Below are 23,623 nucleotides of genomic sequence, written 5' to 3'. Positions count from 1 at the left end.
CTATGACATTATCTGAAGAGTATATGTGTGCTATATTATATTTTGAATGATATTTGAAAAGCCCAGCGGCACCGTTCTAGTTCAAGGCTACGTTTCCTGCAACAAGAACAAGTTTTGATTCAACCAGGGGTGATGATGAGCTCCTTCCATGTCAGTGAGTCCTATAATGAGTTTATTTAAAAGCCTGATTTGCAAGTCTGTGGCCACAAACTTCGTTCAAGTCATTCCAACTTTTTCGCAATACAGTTCAGGGGAACTTTCAAAATGAGGTTGTTTGGTGGAGAGTGAGCGCTGCACAACGTGCAATGGGCACCTACTTTTATTTTTTGTTTTCGTTTGGTGAGACCAGCGCCAGAAAAAAAGAGGCCTAGTTTTTCAAAAAATCTTTTAAGCAGCTCATCCTGAAAACAACAGCAGCTTCTGAAGATCAAAAACGTTTCAAATTGGCTGTGAATTTCAAGCGTCGCGGATGTGTCAGCGCTGAGAACAAACAAGTGGTTCGGGAGGCTTTTTTTTGGGCGTCGACTCGGACCCAAACCTGCTGCACCTGCCTCGCATGCGTGAGCTGAGAGATGAGGAAGATCAAGTGTTGTCTTTCTTAAAATTCTGCTCCCACAGCCGCGACTCAGGTGGTGCTCTTGAGGCCTCAAATCCCCAATTTGGTGGTCGGACAGCGCCCGGGAGAGACGGCCTGAACTTGAGTGAGGAGCTGGACAGTGATATGTGGGACAAGACAAAACAAATCAGGCTGAACAAATCCTCAGACTGACTCTCAAGCACCGCTGGGAGCGTCTGAGTCCTGGAGGGAAATTAGAGAGCAATTTGGCTGAGAGCGTCTCGGCATCAGCGCCTGCGCTGCTGAGCGAGGCAGGCTGCGGGGCCAGACGCGGGACCCTGCGCGGCCTCGCTTCCTGTGTCCTGTGGGGCCAGGCGGGACACGCTGTCTCTAGCCGCTCAGTTTAAGCTGACCCTCCGTCTGTGGCCTGCACTTAACACTGAAGATAACAGTGGCTTTATAGCTCCGGGCTGGTGACAGATGGGAACAGACTGCCAGCGCAACTTCACGGGCAGGAGGCGACACTCCGGCTTGGGTTCCTAACCACGAGTCTGGGTGGACGGTGTGATCAGGGATGGGCAACTTGGGAGGTTACACTTCTGTTCATGAGCAAAGGCCTGGATGTTGAGTCCAGATTTGAATTCTGATGAGTCGGAAACAAGCTGCACTGCTCATGCAGCGGATCAGAGTGAGGAGCCTGTTCTAGTTTGTTCAGAGGAGACGTTGAGTTTTTGCGAGGCGGCATTAAAATTCAAAGTTTATGGAAGAAGAACTTTGATGAGACCTGTAAGAGTCGTGTCTTCATGTGTCCAGTGACGGACCGGTGACCTTCCCGGGGTGACCCCGTCCTGCCGCCCTGTAACGCGGATCTCACTACAGGACGGATGAGGTCAACTGCAACATGTTTGATGTGACAAAACAAAACAAAAAACAAACAGCTGAAATCCAAATCCAAATGACTGAATTGGACTCTCACAGTAGAGCCACTGCTCCACTGTTGAGGTGGCTCTAGTCAGGATGTCTCCTGAACGGCGTTCCAACTGTCCGGCTGGGTCCAGGCTACTTTTGCATTAGGTCACCTGGTGCTACTAGTGTAGGGGTCGGTTTTACTAGTAGTGCTAGTAAACCAAAAACTGTTGACTTGTCGTTCAAGTTAACGTTTTTGTTGTCTACTAGAACTCGTAGTAAACAAAAAATAGTTTTTCTCGTGACGTTTTTATTGTGAGACCAGGTGATACAAGTGAGCCAACATAATCATCTAGAACTGTGTGAGTTTTTTTAGTTCACTAGGAGCACTAGTATAACTGTATGTCAACTGGTGCTACTAGTGAACATTCATTTCTTGATTCATTTCGAACAATTTGAACCATTTCTTTTGCTATACAAAATCAACTTGTGTTGTCTGACTATTCTTCAGTGTTGTGTGTACAGTTTGGTCACCAGCGTGGGCCTCTTTCCTTCAGGTGCTGCCCCTGCGACCCACCTTGGATGATGGATGGATGGATTCAAGATCCGTCCAATAGCTCCCAATAAACAGTAGCACACACCAAATCATTGTCTCATGTATTTTATTGTCATTGTTATATAAAGTATATTGCACAGTAAAGTCCTGACCGAAAAAGGGAGGAAGAACAAAAATAAAATGTGTGGATTGATGAGAATCCATTCAGCATTTTGTTCTTTAATAAACCACCAGAGGAGAGACTTGTTGTTAGTTAACACAAATGTTTCTTGGCGACTTTTATTTCATTGCCCAAAGATTTCCTCAAAAGTTGGAGACCGCCACCATAACCTTCACCAGAGAGGAATAAAAATAGATCTTAAAAAAAAAAGCAAGCCGAAGGACTGAGGTCTGTGATGTCGCGTCACGCTTCCCCCACTGGTTGGTCAATGTAACTGTTAAGATCTGACACCTCAAACACAGCCTTGATGTGAGGCCTGGCCTTGGCGAGAACCCTCTGAAACACTTGGTGTATATTGTAGTCAGTTCAACAAACACTGGAGGGTTTCATTCTTCAGCAAAGCAACAGTCACTCTCCAAAGTACAAATTCGTCACACAAAACGCTCGCCTGTAGCCAGCGTGTTTTAAGAGCATCACATGGGTGTCAGTTCATTTTTTTTATTTCTCTTAAATAAAACACCCATACAGAACACAACAAGACCATGACCTGCAATTTCATTCTAAAATGATTATCACAATATTTACTGTTAGTTTGTTCTGAAATATTGTTTGAATCGCGGCCACCTGCTCTTCAACTCTAGATTGTCTCAAAGTTCATTCATGAGTGTGGACCTTCATCTGATTGTTTACAGTCACTGTTTACAGCAGTTATAGTTTTGGCACTGAACTGTAAGAACTCGAAGTATACAACACATACAAGGCTTTTTTTTTTCTGGGCGCTAATAAGAACTTTCTCATTATACTGCGGGAGGTAGATGGAACTGATGAAAACACAAGGTGGTCAACCTGACCCCGATTTGTCTCTGACCTTAAATAAGGTTCGGTGATCCTATCAGAACTGGACGACTCAATATACATGGCTTTACGCTACTAAACTATCTAACAGGGATCTACAGCCTTCAAAAGATTCAATAAAGTTGCATCTCCGCACAAATCAAGCGGATAAACTTTGATCAGGTGAAACCAAAGATCATTCTACTTTTGATCATGGGTTTCTACATGTAAAATGGAAGAACTTTACCGTGCGGTTTCACTCCTGAATCGACGTTAAGCTTATTCAATTTGTCATCGCTGGACTTTTCCTTGATCTGGTGCACTATGGGGTTCAAAAAGGCACAAAAAAAAAGAGTCAAATTTCTGTTCTGTAAATGTCCACGTGAAGGTGGGAGCTAGCTAGAGCACTCGCAGCACTGGAAATCTTCAGGTTAGTACAGTTAGGACAGATAAAACACTTCTAAACAGTCAGAAGTCTTGATTCATTTTTGAGATAAATTAAAGTAGAGGCACCTTATAGACCACTCGGTTATACGGACCAGACTTCAGCGCTAGAATCTTCTTCGTTACATTTCTTCATTTACACTGCAGCGTCGACTTGGGTCGGCTTTTGACAGCACGAGGGTGCGTTCAGCGACGGAGGCCATTTAGAATCCGGACACACAAGCACTGGGCAGAGCTCAGAAGCAAAGCAAACAGAAGTCTCCTGAAGTGAGTCACTCTGGGCATCAAAGGTTGTGAAGGTTTCAACACATCGGAGAATTGTTCACTTTGTTAAGAGTGCGACTTCTGCCATCCAAATCGCTCAAGACCTTTGGCTCAAGTCTTTGTGCTTAGCAATCCATGATTATCAAAGGCGGATTGGATTAATAGAGAGACTAAAATGGAGAAGGGGAGGGAAGAAGGAATAAAAAAAAAAAATTTAAAAAAAAAAAGAGTCTGTGAGTGTGAGATTCCGAGAGTTCTAAGCAGGAGGTTGTGGTCTGGAATGGAATTTATTGTTTGATTAATCCAACCCCCATAAAGAAAAAAACAATCCTCAGAACACACTCTGTACTGAGCAATGAATTGTTCTTGTTCTGCTTGACGTTCAGCGACATCAGCCGTGGGAGGAGAAGATTGGCCGACTGATGTTGCTGTTGGTTGTCATGGCAGCCAGTTCCCACCTGGAACAACAAGCCCAACACCGTTATTAGAGACACACACTTCTCTTTTATATGCAACACAAGCAGCTCTGCAACGACGGCAGAGCACTTCTTTGTCATGGAAAACTTCTAGAAACGCACAAAAGAAATGGCTCAACAAATATTCACACAGAATATTTACCCACACCCATTAAGTTTAAGAAGGAAAATAGATCTTGTTCATACATAAGCCACATAAGGAGCAGTGGTGCTGTCTGCGCCGTAGACAGTTGACTGGTGCAGCCAACTCAAAAATGCATGAGGATCACTCCTAAACTAGTTTTGAAAACAGGCTCCAGCATGAAGACTGGCTCATGAAACAAACTCGGCAATGTTCTTAACTTGAATCATGAGCTCAAAATGCACTGTTCGGTCATGTGTGAAGTTCCGACACCACAGGTGGTGTCAGCTGCAGTTGGCGGAGTGGCGGACAAACGGGCGAAAACAGCGCGGTTTGAGCGCTTTATGCTGAATAAAACACCTGAGATTTCATCGATTTCACGTCAATATTTTGGCAGCATGATGCTCTTTAGCCTGTAAAAACCCATATATTAGCCACGTTGTACAAGCCGCAGGCTTCAGACCCAAAGAAAAAATACCATCTTATGGTCCAGAAATTACTGTAATTTTACAGATCAGATGTATGAATTATATATTACTATATAAACAAGTGTAGAGTTTAAACGGCATGTATTATATTTCTCATATCTGGGTGCCCAGATTCCATCAGAATGCCACTGGTACCGTCACCCTGAAAAGAGGTATTTATTCCGGGCTGATTGCCCTCCATCCAGTCCTAGTGACAGGACGAGGGAAGCCATCAATGTAACATGAGATCCAGGAGCAGGGGCCTGACAACAGGGTCTAGTGCTGACCTGATGACAGGTCAGAGGTTGAGCTCCAGATTGTTATCACTGGCTCTGGTTTCACACTTACTCCCTCTCGATTGCTTTGTTCGTTTGTGCGTCGAGCGTGCGCGTGCTTAAGAGCGGAGCTGGGCACCGCTGATGCCAGTGTGGGGCAAAGGGAGTTAACCGTGCTCCCGTGACCCTGCTGAAGGACCCTGGAGGGGTTAGACACACAGCTGCGCAGTGAAGTGGGCTCTCGCCAGGTGGCAAGGAGTTAGTGCAGCGATTAGTACTTTTAAAAACACCTTTCTGGCAGTTCATATTTAAATCATATTTACAACCAAATTGATATCTGGGGACAGAGAGGGAAAAAATAGTCAAAATTAGCACAATATTCCAGTACAGTGAGCATGGACGTAAGGAAATACTGATGCACTGAAACATCATGATATCTGATGGCATCATCCTGCATCAATATTTAAGACCACAACAGCAAGATTTGTTCAAGAAATACTTGGAAATGTGTTTGAGTCCATTGAAGTTCCCACCACTTATAAGCATTGAGTAATTCATTCTTTCCCCTTTAGTTTTATTCAAATGGTAGCAGAGACATATATCGCGATATATCATATCATTCTTGTGTCGCAATACGTATCACATCACCAGATTCCTGCCAATATACTATATATTATGAGTCATAAAGGTTTCTGTTCAATAAGACAAAGCAACAGGGAACCGAAATGTAGATGCCACAGAAAAAAAGCTTAGAATTTTACCACAAAGTCACAACAATGACGTGCACTTGAGTCTGACCTGATATCATGGGGGAGTCCCGACTGCTCCAGACTGTATTGAATTACAGCTATTTTGCATAAAGTCTTTAAATTGGGGCCTGAAAATAGAGAAGAAAATGAGTCAGAGACAAATCACATTGATCCTCTCTGAAGTGAAAGCATTCATTTGTTACTTGGAAATTGAGCCACATGGAACTAACAACTCCTGATACATTGTGATAATTTGTCAGTCAATGCCAGATAAATACTTGAAGACAAAGTGCTCTTCAATATATGCAGTTATCAAGCAGTGACCAGAAGGACACAGGTCTCCTGAAGTGTGTGCCCTTCCATTGGGCTCATGTGGAGGAGACAAACCCCAAACCATGAAGTCAATGAATAGGAACATGTAATATAGTCAAAAAAACAAAAACAAATGAACAGTGTAAAACAGAAGAAATACTCACAGAAATCTAAGATGTACAAGTCTGAATGATCCATGAGGTTAAATTCATCCCCCATTCCTTGCTCCGGACAGGGGCTGCAAAGATAAGTGTTCCAGAGGTCAGTGTTATCATCGAGAAATACACAGAAATATACAAGTATAAGCAGGTCAGGAACCTCTTCCCGTCATCATGAGCACGACCCGCACAGCTTTCCAAGGATGGCCTACTTTACAGTCGTAATTTACGAGCCTATCCACGCACTTAAAACTAAAAATATACTTTAAAAAACTCCTCTTTTGCCCAAGCTCTTATTTTTATATCAAGGTTTCATAAAGTTGGCACAGCATAAAAGAAGTGCTGTGATCATTAAAAAGCCGTCTTATCATGAGCAGGCATGATTTAAAAGTTTCACAGGAAGTAGCTGCTCAGTGAAGGTAGTCTTCCTCAGCTCATATCACTGCACATCTGTTTCCTGCGTCTGCACACACACTCACACACAGCAACACCTGAAGCCTGAACACTCGGAAACTTACACAAAAGGAGACAGAAAATATAAATATACATAAAATAGAGGAGACATTACAGTAGAGGATGAGTGGAATGTGAAAGAGAGCAGAATGACAGTGATTTTTCAAAACTTAAATCAGAACATTTTCAGTGAAAGGCTCAACAGTAAAATCTAACTTTTAGGAGTAAAGAAATTAAATTTAGAAAACTAAGTATTTGACTCTTTTCTCCAATAAAAATACAATCAAAAATGTACCTTTTAAAAGAAGGATATTAAAATTTACATTTCCACGACGTAATTTTAGGACACAAATCCACTTCACGATGTAATACTGGCAATACATGTAACTAGATACCGAAAGAATAGAATTTTCCAAGATTCCAATGTTGGCTCTGAAATCAAAACAGATATTTCTATATCAGACGTGATAAATAATAACAAAATTACAATGTCCTAGTCATATATATCTAGAGAACCCAAATCTTGGGGGGGACGTGGTAAAAGAAGACACCAGCAGATACTGTATAAACGTGTCTTTCATTTCCAGTTTTGTCTAAACCTTCTTAACAAAATGCGTTTGTCTTCCATTTACTTGACTCATCAATCTCCATTCCTCTTCCCGCCATGCCCTCCATCGTTTCTCTCTTTCGCTGCGTGTTCAGGATGTTGTAAGGGTTTTACGTTGCTAATCTTCCCTAAACAAACATGATTGAGGCTTGAAGCAGCCAGGAGAGGTGCAGAGCACGAGCACCGCTGTCCCAGGGGGCCAGCTGGGGAAGTCATTACGCTCCCCCGCACGACTTACAGCGCAGTTGATCATCAGGAGAAGCAGAACCACCCAAGTGCCCGCTGTCACCGCACTGACTCCTCTCACACCGACTTCCCATCAGAAACTCCATCATCAAAAGTAAATAGAGCTTTTTATCCACACCTCCATTATATTTCCATGGAAACCATAAGCCATCGAAAAAGTACAATCCTCAGGTAAAAATGAGGGGTCTCAATAAAAACGTTCACTGGCGATTTATGGCAAATGAATCAGACATTTTAAATCTAAATGTAACTTATGATGTTATAACCCCAAGAGTGGGCATTAATGCTCTCCTCATGCAAACATTACTTTACTACAACAACCCAAAAATAACAGATTGTGGACATTCCTCAGGGGCACTGAAAAGGTTCAAAAACATGCTAAAAGCACAACATTGTAAGCATTAATGGCCGCTCTGGTGTTGATAAAAGCTTCTAGAACAGATACAAAATGTGTGAGAAATTTGCCATTTAATTGAGATTAAAATTCTAATCTATGATGGTCAAAGCTTGTATGACGACATATACAGGAAATCACAACAATAACGTGCATATGTGAAGTAAAACTGTAATAAACCACATATTCAACAAATTATTAAGAAAAAGATGAGATGTGAGAATCCATAGTCATATTTTTAAAAACCAATTCATTCATGGAAAAAGGTTTTATGAATAACACAAGCCTAAACCCAACACAACACAAACATTAAAAGGCAACACTACAAAGCGCAGTTCACATACAATCAGCAAAATAGCCTACAAACTAGATGTAAAGCAATGCTTTGCTTTCTTCCACTGAGCCGAGGAGTCGAGATAGTAGAGGTTTTTATTTTTCTCAAGGCCATTTAACCAGCATATTAAGTTGTTATTCTAAAAGCAGCCCAATTCATGTAAAAGGGGTCTGCTGTCTTGGTAACATCAACAAAACAAAACCCAAAGGGGAAACAAATCTAAATTATAAAACACCAAGTTTAAACTTCCCATAATTTTGTATCCTTTTACCATCTAGAAAAAGTCATCGAATCTATGCAGGTAATTTTGCCACTTGGATGAAAATGACTCGACAGCACTCCACAATCCACTCTAAAGTGGATGAAGTGCCTTCACCATCTACTCTGAATGTAACCTTACACTGTGTTACTATCTAAAGAAACAATGATAAGCTTCTCCATAACACCAACATCCTTGTGTCGGTTACATAACCTTCCAACAAACAAAACAAACCATAGCTGCAGATGGTCTCCCCGTCGAATAAGACTTCCCACCAGGTGTGTGACACCACCCTATGATCGTGCATCAAATATGGCTTAGCTGTTTTCGCTTGAAGTTTATCACAAAGTTGGTATTGAGCAGTGAGGTCTCACTAGCATTTATATTTGTGTGTTATGACCGTGGCCATCGATAAGAGTGTTTACTGAGAACAGTGATGCGCATCAACTCACAGCAGCCAGAAGGCTGAACCACAGTTTTGAAGTTGCCCAGCAGACTGAGATGAAGGAGCGTGCGTACCGGGGATGCTGCCGTGTGAAAGAGAAGAGATAAGAAGATGCCTGCAGGCAAGTGAGAGGCGAAACGATGCCTGAATCCCTGGATGATACACAGGTTTCTCATGGGCTGGCATCGGTGTGAAACCCAGCACAGCATTAGAGCCTGCTATTGTTTTATTGGTCAACAAAAAAGGATGAAGCTGAGCAGACAGTGCAGGCGAGGGGGTGGAAGAATAGGAAGAAGAAGAAGAAGGCGTCCGAGTGATGCAGGAGTTGGAAGCGGGAAAGTCGTAACGTTCCACTTTATGTGGTGTCCTGGTGTTTGATGGCCCGCTTTGTTACTCGATCAGCAAAGTATCACTAAGTGTGAAAGTGCTCCTCCCCCTGTGCTTCCCAGTTGGATGAGGTCTGAGTGACGCTGCTCCCCCACTAAAACAACACAGGCTGCTATTTCAAACAACACTCATTGAGGGCGTCTAATCGCCTAATTGCCCTGCGCTGCACTGCCTGCTACGCTGAGGCATCCAAAACAGTAGAAGACAGACCAGAACTACTGTGCTGGACCAATGGGGAAGCACCAGCAGTAATACAGCAATAACATGATCTGAGCGGGAGCATCAGTAATAATGTGAACTGGAATAAAAACGCAGTGGGAAGGCAGCGCTGAGTGAAAGAGACTCCATTCATCCGTGAGGCGCCAAGTGCGACCCAGGCCATGACATGGTCTTTATAGTGTCACTGGCCCTCGTCTGTGGGGAAGATATAATCCACATCCCTTTCCTTCTCTGCATCCTTCAAGCCCTCGGCAGTAAAGTGTCATTTTGCTCACTCAGGAACTCATCATGCACTACAACTTCCTGCAGAGCGTCTTATCTGTACGGCCAGATGTGCAAAGTGATTATAGGAATGTGCTTTGAAAATGAACTAACCCTCGCACAGATAGTTTCGACTCAGAAAAGGAGGAAAACAACTATTCACACAGAGGTGTCAAACTCAATTACACATCAATAGGTGCACTTTAAACCGGTACTCATTGATATTTGAGCAAAGTTAACTCACCTAAAGGCCCTTATGGGCCACGTAAGATGACCCTCAACTGCACGACTTCTTCATTTTTGGGGGAAGTTTATGGAATTTCCCCAGAATAAAGGCTTTCTAATCTAATGAAATCATTTATTTTGGTTGTTTTTTAAGCCCCAATATGTAGTAAAAGGTCAATTTTCTTATAATAACTTTCCATTAAACGGCCATGATTAAATATTCCTTGCAAATGAATTATTTAATAAAACCCATTTTCATGATAAAACTGTCCGTCATCTTCAAACCAGCTGTGAATTCAAGGACCCACAGGGCAGGAGCAGAGGCAGTTTAAGATCCCGCAGGCGGGCGATTAAATGTGCAACTCAAAATCTGTAATGTGGATACATCCCCAAAAGCCAAAGTCAGCTTGGTGACACAGACAATTGGACATTATCTCGCGCTGCTGCTCTGGTTATCACAGGCTGATTGATTCCCGTGCATTTCTCCCGCTCTAATCTCTGCCGTCTCACCTAGACTTACGAAGATATCTGTCCCCCTTCCCGGGTGGTGGCTGGACGGCGGCTTAAACCTACAGCAGCCCAGACCGAAACCCCATGCCGAGGGAGGGACAGCAGCTACGTTTGGCTCCTGGAGAAAGACGCCTGGCTTCAGATTAGACCGGAGAGAAGTCAGCTTCTTTTGGTGAAACTTGAAGAGATCTATCACGGAGGACTGCTTATCTATTCAAAGTGTAAACGCATGATAACATTTTGGTTGTGTATAAAGTGCTTGTAAAACACGGCTGTTGAGCAAATGCATAGCTTTTCATTACCTCTATTAACAATTGATCTCAACAACAGAACATCAATGACAATCTCTATTTTCCAGCAGGTGGCTGTGTGTGCAGGTGTTACAGTCCAAGGTTATGAATTGGCATGGAAACAGCGACGTGTAAGACATGTTCTCTTGAGACACAGACGCTTCCAGCAAACAATACATGAAGGATGATTTTTCCACCACGATTTTACTCCCCCAGCACTGTCCTTGTATAACAGGAAGTAATATCACAGCCAAGCTTATTTCCTGTGTCTCCTTATTAATATTCATATGAACCACTTTTCAACAGAAACCTCAACATACAAGATGATGATGGCTTTGTTCAACCCCCGCTGATGATGACAGTCGACGTTAAAGTAAGAAATGTCAATCCAGTCAGAGGCCGACATTATAAAGTGTCACCCATGCCCTGTGTTTGTTTGAGCTGCTGTGTAACACTCAGCCCTCTGACACCTTCATGTATACAAGTGCGAGTGGGTTAAGGAGGGTTAAGATGCAGATGAAATACTATCATGAGCTTGTCTTTGAAGAGTAAATCATGGTATTGTCGAGCTGCACAAAGGTCTTGTACCGCACGCGTGAGATGCCCCACATCCCGCAGGGGTCATCTGCTGTGTTTGACAGGTTTCATCAACCCTCCAATAGCACAGACACACACTCATGTGTGCGCGCACACACACACAGGAAGAATTAATAAAGGAAACTTCTGGAGCTAAACCTTTGACACTGAAGGGCAACAAAAACAACAGGGTACAAATATGTGTTGAAAAGTTGGTAAAAAAAAAGAACAAAATACTTTGAAACATTGTTCATGTAGATTGATTCCTACAAAGTGTTTAGACTCACATTCTGACAATTATCAGTTTGAATGATGATAAGCTGCACCCCAGCTGGACTTACTAAACAGCAGCCATTGATAATGGCTGATAGCGATACAAATTGGAGCAGAGGGTGATATCAAGGCACCGGTCTTCGTGATCACCTTAACAAAACACAATGGCCAAAAAAAAAAAAGAAAAAAGTTTCTTGCTAAGCCAATTCCAATGCACTGGCAAAATTCCATGCGTATTAAATATCAGGGGGAGGTTCAGGTGGATTTCACGAGTGATTGTGGCTCAAGATGTTTTGGCTACAACGGAGATTACAAGCTCTGTGGTCTCACTGGTGCATGCAGAATGAACAACGGAGGGCATTAGCAAATACAATAATCAGCATTAGGGCTAAAAGTGAAAGCTTCCCCAACTTTTAGATGCATTTGTTTGTATGCTAACTAACCGGAAGATAGTCATATGGCATGTTGAATGCGTGTAATGTATAAAAACTCAAAGCTGGACCAGTCCACTAGCACTGATGTCTGAACACAGAGAATAAAAATGTGTACAGATACATAGCCAGACAATCAATATGAGTCATGAATAATTCCTCCAGAGTGTCTACATTTTTTGAAGTAGATCAAATGTTTATTTTTTTATTTCTCTTTTATCACTCTTCGATCTCAATATGAAGTGATCATAGAGACTACTTGAGAGAATCATATCTTAGGGCGACGCTGGTGTTCCAAGACTGACCAACAGTGTGCAGTGAAGTGCTTCTTGTGAAGCACGATTCCAAGTGAGTCAGGAGAAATGCAAGTCAGAAGATGTAAGGTGTGTCAAAGTTCGTCTGTACAAGAACGTAAATCTTACTTTTGATGAGTATAATTGAGAGGTGATGCACAGTCTTTGGACCAGCGCCACTAACTGGTTTAGCACGATTTCTGGCTGTCTCCTCACAGCACACCAATCTGTCATGTTTGTGCTTACACCATGCCTCTTAAAGAATGCACTCTTTCCAATGTAATTTAAAAGCTGCAAGATTTATAAGCAAAACATAAGACTTTCTTTACTATAACTGAAAGATCATTTGATTTGTATGAATAATTAACAAAAAAAGACATTTTAAAGCTTAACATTTCAAATTCACATCAAGTTGCCAAGGGTCGACGCCAACAAACACTCTTAAAAAAATCATCTCAGAAGTTCACATCATATTTGTGCATATCTGTAGAGCTGGTAGACTTTTAAATACTTTAACTTGCGTAAAAGGACCAACACAACAACAGACGGCAGCCTGCTCCAACAAATGATTGTAGCATAAGCTGAACGAAAGGGGGAAACAAATGTTCCTCCAAAAAAGATCTTGCTCATGTCTTGCCCAAGTAGGTGAAGGTCAGTGCAGGTGGAGTTAGTCAAGCGTGGGTTGTCCTTCGTGGGGCAGCGAGCAGGTCTCAGTAAATGAGTGTAGCAGAGGTGCTGATATCAAATTGCACTCCGTGAGAAAGAATGCTCCCTCAGGTCATAAATCAGAGATGGGCCAGAATTTCGCGCCTATCTGCAACACAGCACTCCTGTTTACACTGACGTAAGTGGCCCACAATAGATTGCCACTAATGTCCAGCTTGACATTGTCTCTCTCACTAGCACATGCAGTGGCTGCAGAATCAAATAAATAAGAATGTGAACAACACCAACAATGCAAGCAGAGACACAGATTATTGCGTATTCCGCACCAGCATGTGCGATGGTGTTGACTCAAGGAGTTTACTTCGCTAGGGTCTCCTTGCTCAAACCCCTGCACAGGGAATAAATACAAACAAAGGGGTTCTGCTTTAGATCAATCTGAAAGGACAATCAAGCAAAGACAACAAGACTTGAACCATAAATTTCCACACAATTTCCTCTGCAGGTCTTCCAAAATGAAGCGCTGTTAAATAAACACAAGCAAAGTGTCCAGCAAATAATTCATGGGGCTCTGTGCAAACATTTGTCAATTGCATTGCCACAGATACTAATAACTTTCAAGCTGGTTAATAGCAGGGTCACGTAAAAAATAAACACATGGGGAGCGACCTTAATTTTTAAATAAATTATTTAAAGCATTACAACAACGTTAGCCGATGTCATGGCGGCAGTGTAAAACCACTAAGCCGTGATTAGAAAACATCCACTCAGAAGGCATTCTAAACAAATATGTGGGTTAAGACGCCACTTAGTGCGATGTTTGTGTGTTTTTCTCAGTGCATGCACGTGCTTTGGGAAGTTCCTGTGTGTGTAAGGAGCTTAACTTTTCTCTCATTAAATAACAAACATGCAATTGTCAGTAGACTTTGTGTGGCCGACTCGCTCACAGCCAGAAATGCTGTCCTATTCATCATGGAAACACAGACTTTCGCTCCACAGAACAAAACTCAATATAAGTCTTTGTAATAATTCTACATAGCAAACTGAGCAAATGGTTTCAACCTTCAAGCCTTTTCTTCGAAATTACCCAAGTACATCACCAACAAAGAGGGAAATTCTATGGTGTTTTATTTCCTCCTCTAAAAACACACTCCATCATTCCAGTGATTCCAACGACACTCCTGTTCCCAACCCCAGCCGTCTCCTTGCAACAGGAAATCATGACTCCTGAAAGTCCATCCTGGATTATTCCTAGTGAGAAACTAAACAACCCCGGTGAAAACATCCTCCACCTTAACAAAGAAAATGGTTTTAGGAGTTTTATTATATTGGCTAGACCTCATCTGATGTATGAGGAAAACAACTTCTAATCTGACATGAGTTACGGGACAGAGGATGGAACTTACAATACAACAGCAGTGTTGCTGCAACCACGTTTAATGGTCTGAAAAACCTCAAGGTAATTATCAGTGTGTGCTGAGTTTGGCCAAGCAGCTCAAGTGTAGACTAATCAGAGGGTCTTCAGAACATCTCACTGCAGACAAAGTAGAGCTGAGGGGAGTCTTAGCCACGGGTATCCTATCTCCATTATCTGGTAACCACAGTTGGGTTCGGCTGATAACATATCACTTTATGATAACAGTAGCTCGGGTGCTGGAAAACTGGATCATTTGTGTACTGATGGGCACCCTATCACCAACCAGGCTACTGGTCCATGATGAGCCTCACACCAGTCAGAAGCTAGCAAGACAATAGGAGATGTCTTCAGGACTGTGGTTCAGGGTAGAGAAAAGAAGCCTTCGATGTGAGGAGCACGTTTCCTAGCAAATAACCAACACAAGCTCAGGCTCACTAACCTGAATGTGAAAATGTAAAGCGTACGAGTGACCTTCCCTAAAGTATTATGTCACTGTCTGCTTACCAAATAAGGTCAGAGTATCACAACTCGTAGTGGGTGCACATGAAGTGAATCACATTCTCAGCAGGATGTTAACTGGTTCACTTCTTTTGAGAGACTTTCTCCAGAAAGGGAGTTTGTTATGAATCCCTCAGATAATAACATCTCTACGCAACAATTACACCATGTCCACCCACAAGGCCGAAAAATGGTCTTCCTCCACCTCAGTTCTTCACAGCATGAAAAAGAAAACTTTTTGAACGGTAAAGCTGCAGTAGGTTTACTACAACGACAAGGTCCAGGCAGCATGCATGAACTTACAGTAAGTTCCACGAGCAACTGTAGTGTCTCTGTCATTTAGATAATATTATGCTTTTTAACAAACATGCATCCAACGCACTTCCAGGTTGTGCATTGTTTTTTTTCTGTAGTGCTGTCATGTTTATCATGTGATATGATGGCAGATTTCTGGCTTGGGGGACGAGCCTCTCGATCAGTGCTGGGTCAGTATCTTTATGTGTGAACTGTGAGATTATCGTGGTGCACCACAGATATAAGGACCTACACCAGATCTTTTTTTTTTTTTTTAATGTATACGTGTGAGGTCTCTGATAGATTTTTAAAAATGCGTGTGTGGCCCCTTTTAGATACTGTTTTCTCAGCCTGTTTGCTCCACCTTAACTGGCGGCACTGTCATCCCTTTGCTGCCGCTACTCTCAAATGAAACTAATTAAATTCTATTAAAATTCATTATTTGCAGAGCAATGTGATTTGCAGAATACTATTTAAAATTGTTTTTATGGTCCATCAATATGCCCAGATATAGACTTTATATACAGTACATTTATTTGACTGATTCAATAGATAAAAAAACAAAAAAAAGGAAGAAAGCACGTAAAATAAAACTGAGCTAGGAGAAAACAGTAGTCAACCTGTACAAGAGTTAAATTGTTTTCCAAAACTAGTAAGGCTGAGTATATATCTGCCTAACAGATGGGAGTATTTTTTTTTCATTTGTGTAATCAAGTGAGCTTTTACTTGTCTTAGATCGACAGTGTTCCGCAGCATCTAAGGATAATAATCATGAACACAAGCTACATAAAAGCACAGTGTTCAACAGAGTTCTAAAGAGTTGGTATGGACACAACAATGCACAGTGTCCTACCTGGTTCCTCCAAAGAGGATGATTCGATCACCAACCATGCAACAGCACTGCCGTCTGCGCGAGCACGGGCCTTTACCCTTTGGTTCAACTTTCTTCCAGGAAAAGGCTTCTGCAAAACACAAACATGCGGCGTTTTAGCAATCTGTCACCGGGGAAGGTCAACAAGGCAGATTAAAAAAAAACTCTGATTAACTTGGTTTCATTGAGTCATCTTGAATTGCAATGACAGCTGGTATGTACTTGATGTTTGCCTTGACAACTAAGAGCATCATGAGACATGAGGCTGAGGAGCCAGCACCGACCTTCTTTGAAGACGAACATTTACATTTCAAAACCAGAAACACAAAACATTTAGCTTCTCTTCAGAGGTGCGATAGAAATAATGACGAGGTGCTCCCTGCCGTTTCATTGAAAGATAAACAATAAGGTCTTACACCATCAGAGGAAACTGCATCATTCAATCTCTATAGCAACAAGCCGTAGCTCATTGATCACAAGGAAATGAACGGGTACAGTGCCATCTAGTGGAAAGAAAAATACCCAACTGTGTCCATTTCATCTTTCTCAAACAGATCAGTCTATGTATGGAAATTCTGCTCTACCTTGAAAGTGCCACCCCATGCGTGGGTCCAATTACATAAACAAGTAAAGGCGACAACACCTTTGAATATTGTGAGAGACTTGATCATTCTTTGGCAATGATCAAGACAACGATTGAACAATAATACAAAATAAAAGACTATCAATTGATGGCAGAGATACGGCATGCTATTTATTGGTGCCTCATTTCGGCTGACATCACCCATTTTATCCTACTGAAGAAAGATAAATGACAATTTGTGACTCCAGCTCTAAACTACTCTGAAAGGTGCCATCGGCTGCACGACGGAGAAATAACCACTGTTTGTCATGAAAGAATGAGTGTTCAAAAACAGCTCTAGTTCCAGACTCGATCTCAAAATAGGTAAAATATGTGTAGACGCTCCCAGAGGACTGCATTATTTTGCTCTACATAGCAGCTCTTGTCTGGAAAAATACTACTGCATCTGCATTTCACACTCAGTGTAGTGAATGAGAACAACCAGGCATTATCATTAGCATATGAATGACGCAACGGTGGAGGGGAAAAAAAAAACATGCACAGGAACTGTTATGGAGCAAAACTAGAGGAAAGTGGGTCAATGCAAGTTAGCTGCAGGTAAAGCAGAGAGCAATGTTTTATGCACAACACCAGACAGACAAAAAAGGGTGTAGGCTGCAACAATCCACATCAGAGAGAAATGACTAAACAGATTCTACTATCTGGAAATACAAGAGTATGAATTACCTGGACTAAACTTCCAGAGATCATTGAAGTGGCGGTCCAGGCGGGCATTGTATCCCCCAAATATGTACAGCTCACCATTGTAGGTAACTACAAATAAAGACAAGAAAAGCAGTTAAAAAATGGTTTTGTTTGACAACAAAACTGTAGTTATGGCAAAATAATGATCAAGTAAAGAGTTAAAGAACCACAAATGTTACTGCGATACTTATTTCAACCATCAGAAGAACTGAGGGAATAATACTCCAAGAAATGCTATAGCGCATTTCATTTGTAGTTCCAACCAGGGAGCGTGGTGGCGTGATCATCTTACAGGCAGAATGACTCCGTCGCCCATCGGGCAGCGGCTGTGTCGACGGGGTGCTGAGCCAGCAATTGGTTTCCGTGTCAAACACTTTGATCTTGTTGCAGTAGATTTCGTTGTTGGAGTGGAAGGGGCCAAAGCGGTCGGCACGTCCTCCGAAAACAAACATCTTTGTACCGATGATAGTCGCAGAATGGAAGTCCCGCCAGCGTGCTGGAGCACCCTGATAAGAAAAACGGTTATTAAGAAGACTATTTTTTATGAAACTTTCACTACATCCTGTGACCCAGTTCTAGTTTACTAAGCACCAAACTTTCTATCTTTGAGAACTGTTAAGTATGCATGAACAGCCAACTAGTGACAGGCATTTCAACAGTGCCACCCAGAGGACTGAGATATTAACTACAAGAGCAATTTTTTTTCAATTACGACATAAAATATATTTGAATAAAATTTGAAACTATTAAAAAGAAACTGTTATCTTTTAGTTGGCATATTTAGAAGGGGTAAGCGTGAAGTGCTCTAAAGAATAACTACAAGGACACACTGGGCAAGCATTCAGCTCGGAAGCTAAAACTCTTTGGGGAAAGAACAGGCTTTGAGTTCAAAATTAAATTCTGAAAGAGATAAAGCAGAAGCACAAAGGCTGGATTTCAGGAAACGAAGGAATACTAAAAGCCTCTAGAATTAATCACCTTAATTATAAAATCTTATGAATAACTCTTTCACTCTTACAAATTCCTTTGGACTTTGCAGGTCTGCGTGTAACACGAATGGTTTTCCCCAAAATGAAAGGCTACATATCCCCCACAGAAGCTTAACTGCACTTGGCTCACCACCAGGAAGCTGCATTATAAACCAAAGCTGTTGTACACAGCCAACCAAGCTCTTGTCGAAAGTAGAAGTGAAAAACAAATCTATGCTTTGTAGCACTTTGTGTTTCGTGCAAGTCATTGATACAAAGTGATTAGGGCTGCAGCAACTGGTCGACGTAGTCGACTATGATCAACTATTAAAGAGGTCGCCGACAGGTTCATGAGTGAACTAGCCATGACTTTATCGCTCTCTTCGCTACGGGACCATCACAACTTAAAGGTATGGGACCATTTCACAAAGGACACATAACATTTAACACCGTACAAGTGTTTAAAACACTTTATTTTATTAATTACTAGAACACAAGTGTTAATTAACATGTCATATGACAAGTTAAAATTGTTAAAGTCTGTCACTAGCAGCCATTTGTCACAGCCCTGGTGGATAAGGACTTCAGAGAAATCGCGAAACCAGCGACTTACTCTAGCGTTAATTAGTGACCAGACCATGGTGGTGGTGTCCAGCTTGTGGATGTCGTTCGAAAAGCAGTCAGCCTGGAAAGTCAAAAAGAAAAAAAAGTGAAGGGATGGAGAGACTGTGCAAGGTGGGCAGAGTGAAGTGTACTCACCAGCTGCTCATAACCTCCAAATATATACATGGCTTTCCCCAAGATGCAGGCGGAGTGGCCATCCCTCGCCCCTGGAAGTGTCCCAGAGATTTTGGGAGTGTACCATCTATGGGAATCTATGACAGGAGAAAAGTCAACATGAACTCAGCACAACAAACAAGCTAAGCAGATTAGAACACAAATAGGAAACACATGTTAGCATGGATTCACGTGTCTAGGATTGTAACACAATGTATTTACAGAATTAAAATAACATCCATGACATGCTCGTTCTGCTTAAAGTGAACACAAAGTTGGATTTCCTCGCCATGATGATGGTGCAACATAAAAACTGTGCAGCCAGCAACATCACTCTGCAGACGCTTTTGTTCCTTTATAATTCGCAAATACTATTTTAATCTCCGTGGAACTGTATCAGCAAAATGTGAGGCCCTGCATCTACAGGAACGGAAAGAATTTAAATCAGCTGGTTTAGCACTTTGAGCAGTTTTCTCACAAACAATTAGGTTCCAGTTCCGAGCCAAGTTACTTACTGACATCGAATGCATAAAGCACATTACAGGCACCCTCTGTGTCGTTGCGCCCGCCCCAGAGGTAGATTGTGTCGTCCAGCAGCACAGCAGTGTGGCCATAGCGCATGTATGGCACTTCACGGGCATGCTCGTTTCCACCCGTCCTCACAGGAGGAAGTTTTGTCCAGCGTAGAGACACTGGCGGGAAAAGGACACAGACAGAAATCAATAAATAACAGACCATGAAGTATGAATTCATCTAACACAATATCAATACGATTCATTTAAAACAATGTCACAATATGAATTTGAAAAAAAAAAAAACACGGTTCGGAATTTCTGAGTTAAAACACCTGGAATGTCAGGTGCCGCCATAAGTATGACAGACATTCCCCAGATTCTACTTTAACAAACAGACAAATGCCACGCAGGAAGCTGTAAAACCATTTAACAGGTGTGTGACATTTCCAACATACAAAGGCAAAAAGAAAAAAATAGACAAAAAAAATGGGGCATTATACAAAAGACACATCTGCTTCCGTCGAGTACAAAGACAGCAACTGAAAAGCTAGTGCAAAAAGAGATCAACAGAAACCGCAGGGTGCGACAGTGGTTAAACAAAGGCAGTGAAACCCCGTATTTCCTAAAATAGAGATGCGTCTACTTGGTCCTTAGAAAGCCTGTTGCAGACAAGTTCATACTTTGATTGAGTTTTCTTATCAATACACTTGCAGATGATTCATGTTGACGAACTTGTTATGTTGCTTTTGAGTAATTCCAGGCAATGCAACCACACCCATTTCAATTCTTCTTCATGATTTCAACTTGGAAAATAGTACAATGTTTTACTGAAAAGTCAACGTAAAACTAGAAAACAAGCTGGGACAAAACATAAGACGCAATGAGCAAGTCTTTATACCAAAATAATGATTTGTCCGTGTTTAGAATATAATGGGATGGATAGCAAGATCAAACAAACCCAAAGTTAGCACAAATGCTGTAAAATAAATGCAATTATAGTGCTCAAAATAGATGGGAAGTCCATCAAAAGAAAGAAAACCGGACATGTTAGCCCTTCACTTGTCAAATACCTCATTCTACTTGATTTGTTTCATCAGTGCTTCTCAAAGTCATGTAAGGTATGCCAGGTATTCACAATAAACGAGCGGAAAATGAAAGATATAATCAGTATTTACCTGTGTTAAAGACGTGCACGTCAATCTGACGCAGTGTCTCGTAGTCCTCACCGGAGCAGTAGCCTCCAAATGAGTACACTTTGTGTCCCACTGCCACAGCAGCATGGTTGACTCTCCGTGGCCCTCCTTCAAGGTGCACTGACCAGCGCAACATCCCACGCGCAAGCACCTTCGCCACGCTGAGTCCTTACACCATCACTTTGCCTCCAGCATGGACTCCATCAAGCCAACATCTAGCTTAGAATCCTGCAACAACAAATAACAGTCACAGTGTGCACCCTGATCTGAGGGCTGGGAGGGGCCAAAGTAGAAATCACAAAGTGCTGCTGAGCCACAGTGCTGCTGCTGACAGGCTCACTATCCGAGTATTTTAGGACGTAATGCGACTTATACCTATCACCATTTCTATTTCATATTCAGCAGCAATTCAAATGCGGCAAACAACTTTAAATATAGAAATGCAGTTGTCAATAAGTATCACAAATGAGCATTTATTTCTCTTAATTTTAATATTTATATTTCTTCTCCTCCATATCAATGATGTTACTGCAATAAACAAGGTTTGATTCATATACACTTACTTTGTGGAAGTAAGAATAGCATGAAGAACAACTGACCCAATTCATTTTGTGATATAGAGTTACTTTTCAGCCACCTCTAACCTTTGTAAGACTTTAAAAATAAACCCTCGGGAGACCACGGACCATGGCCATTTCTATTTCAAGTGGAGACATCCCCCAGGAATGACAAGAGCCTCACAATGGACTGATATGTGGAGGACACGAAAACCTTATGAGTCTTATGAGGTTTCTTTCAAAACGACAAGAATTTGTGTGGGTTTAGCTACTTTAATGCACTTTTTGTTTGAAGGCCTAATATGAATGAAAAACTTTGAAGGCTATTGCAATACTTAAAAAAAGCCAGAATATTCAATAAACATTGACTTTCTTAGACAAACTTATTTGAAAATGTATTTAAGCAACATATTAAAAATAGTGAAAAACATCAAATGCATGTGTTTTTCGGCCAAACATTTAATTCTTATTCAACTATGGACACATATTCCTATCAGTCTAATTGTTCCCTATTGCACCACAACAAGAAACCAATGGGGAGCAATTGGAGTGAAGCATTTAGCCTTCAAAAAAAAAAAAATTGACCCTTCCTTGGTGGCTCTCATCTGCATTCCAACCCTACAGGCAAATTGTTATGAATATAAATTCCAAATACGGTAGTTTACTTTACTGATCAATCGATTCATTAATAAAGTTGAGAATAATCTTTACAAAGCATTTTTATGTCACGAATTTGACTCTGTATTTATCCTTGGCAAGTTTGTAATGGACGTTCTTCTGCAGGAGACCCATGTAAGGCAGGATCTAGCCCAGATTCTACAACTATTCCAAGCACAGTCAGTTTCAATAGATGTATACGATTTACACACAAACCCAGGATGCTTCATAACTCACTGTAACTGCGTTACATAGTATAGAATAATATCTAAACGGTGCATTAACAACAATCTTGTGACAGTCAGTCAGAAGAGCTTAGCATGCAAGTCCACATTTGCTTCGATTTCAAGAACCCGGAGATGGTGTTTAAAACATATGATGATGGCAGAGGAGAGCAATAACGGCTCACGCCAATATTAAATCGGGTCACTAAAGCATATGCAACGCCTGGCAGTCAGTCAGGCTAAAGCTAACCTTAGCTCCAGCACACATTCCAGCTTTAGACAGCGAATATCAACCACTAGCCATGGCGTTAGAAGACTGGAAGCGAAGCACAACTTAAGCACGAACAGAGCAAAACAAACAAACAAATATGATTGTGTATAACACACCCCAGACGAATAAAATGTCGCCAGTTTCGACGAAGCTAACCTGAACGTGCCACCGGCTGTTAGCCGCTAGCTTGCTACGGTAAAGTAAAACAGACGATACAAATTGTTGGCATGATAAGATAACGCAATAAAGTGAGGATAGACAGGTATAATGGCAATTTGACAATATTCTCGATACCTTCTCCCCAAGGTGCTGCTGTTTGGCTGATGTTTTTGTATAGTAGCGACGCACCCTCGTGACGTAGGCAGCAGGAGGTGGAACCGCCCTCAGTTGAACACACTGCTTCTCTGTGTGGACACAGTCCAAACCACACACGGTTTTGAAGATCTCGTTGTACAACAAGAATATGGGGTAATTTAAAAAAAAAAACATTTAGCATTTTGACGAACAACTGAAAGACCTATAATGAATAATGAAGGTCCCATACATAAGAATAATACATTAAATTATTATTATTATTATTATTATTATTATTATTATTATTATTATTATTATTATTATTATTATTATTATTATTATTGTAACTCTGAGGACAATAAAAACATTTGTGAACAATAAGTTCAATTCTAAAAACGAGTAATATGTGCGATGCAAAGTCAATTAATGGTAAGCATGCAGTCTGAAGAACAGTTTTCCTGATAATTTTGATCTGAAATTTTGATCTTTAAAACACGTCCGGGTCACCTAAAACGACTTGCTAACCCAGGTTTGACCCACGGGCCAGGAGTGTGACACATGCAACGATATCTAGACGCACATTCATCTGGGCTCACACCAACACGTTTCAGGCGGA

The 23,623-nt window shown here is 41.6% G+C and overlaps 1 protein-coding gene across 1 annotated transcript; it reads right to left on the bottom strand.

Moving 5' to 3' along the window:
- Positions 1 to 2,118: 2,118 nt before the first annotated feature.
- Positions 2,119 to 23,114, bottom strand: klhdc3 (kelch domain containing 3). Its single transcript, XM_053875450.1, has 11 exons — positions 23,008 to 23,114; positions 20,987 to 21,232; positions 19,812 to 19,988; positions 19,279 to 19,394; positions 19,133 to 19,204; positions 17,844 to 18,057; positions 17,534 to 17,620; positions 16,207 to 16,315; positions 6,285 to 6,358; positions 5,858 to 5,936; positions 2,119 to 4,178 (listed from the first exon to the last, which is right to left on the bottom strand). The coding sequence occupies exons 2-11, from the start codon at positions 21,138 to 21,140 to the stop codon at positions 4,112 to 4,114; spliced, it is 1,149 nt and encodes a 382-aa protein (XP_053731425.1). The 5' UTR covers positions 21,141 to 21,232; positions 23,008 to 23,114; the 3' UTR covers positions 2,119 to 4,111.
- Positions 23,115 to 23,623: the final 509 nt, after the last annotated feature.

This window comes from Synchiropus splendidus, chromosome 9 (assembly GCF_027744825.2).
Source record: "Synchiropus splendidus isolate RoL2022-P1 chromosome 9, RoL_Sspl_1.0, whole genome shotgun sequence".
Lineage (NCBI taxonomy): Eukaryota > Metazoa > Chordata > Actinopteri > Syngnathiformes > Callionymidae > Synchiropus > Synchiropus splendidus.
Note: the sequence above shows the minus strand (reverse complement) of the source record. Positions and strands in the feature narration are given on the sequence as shown.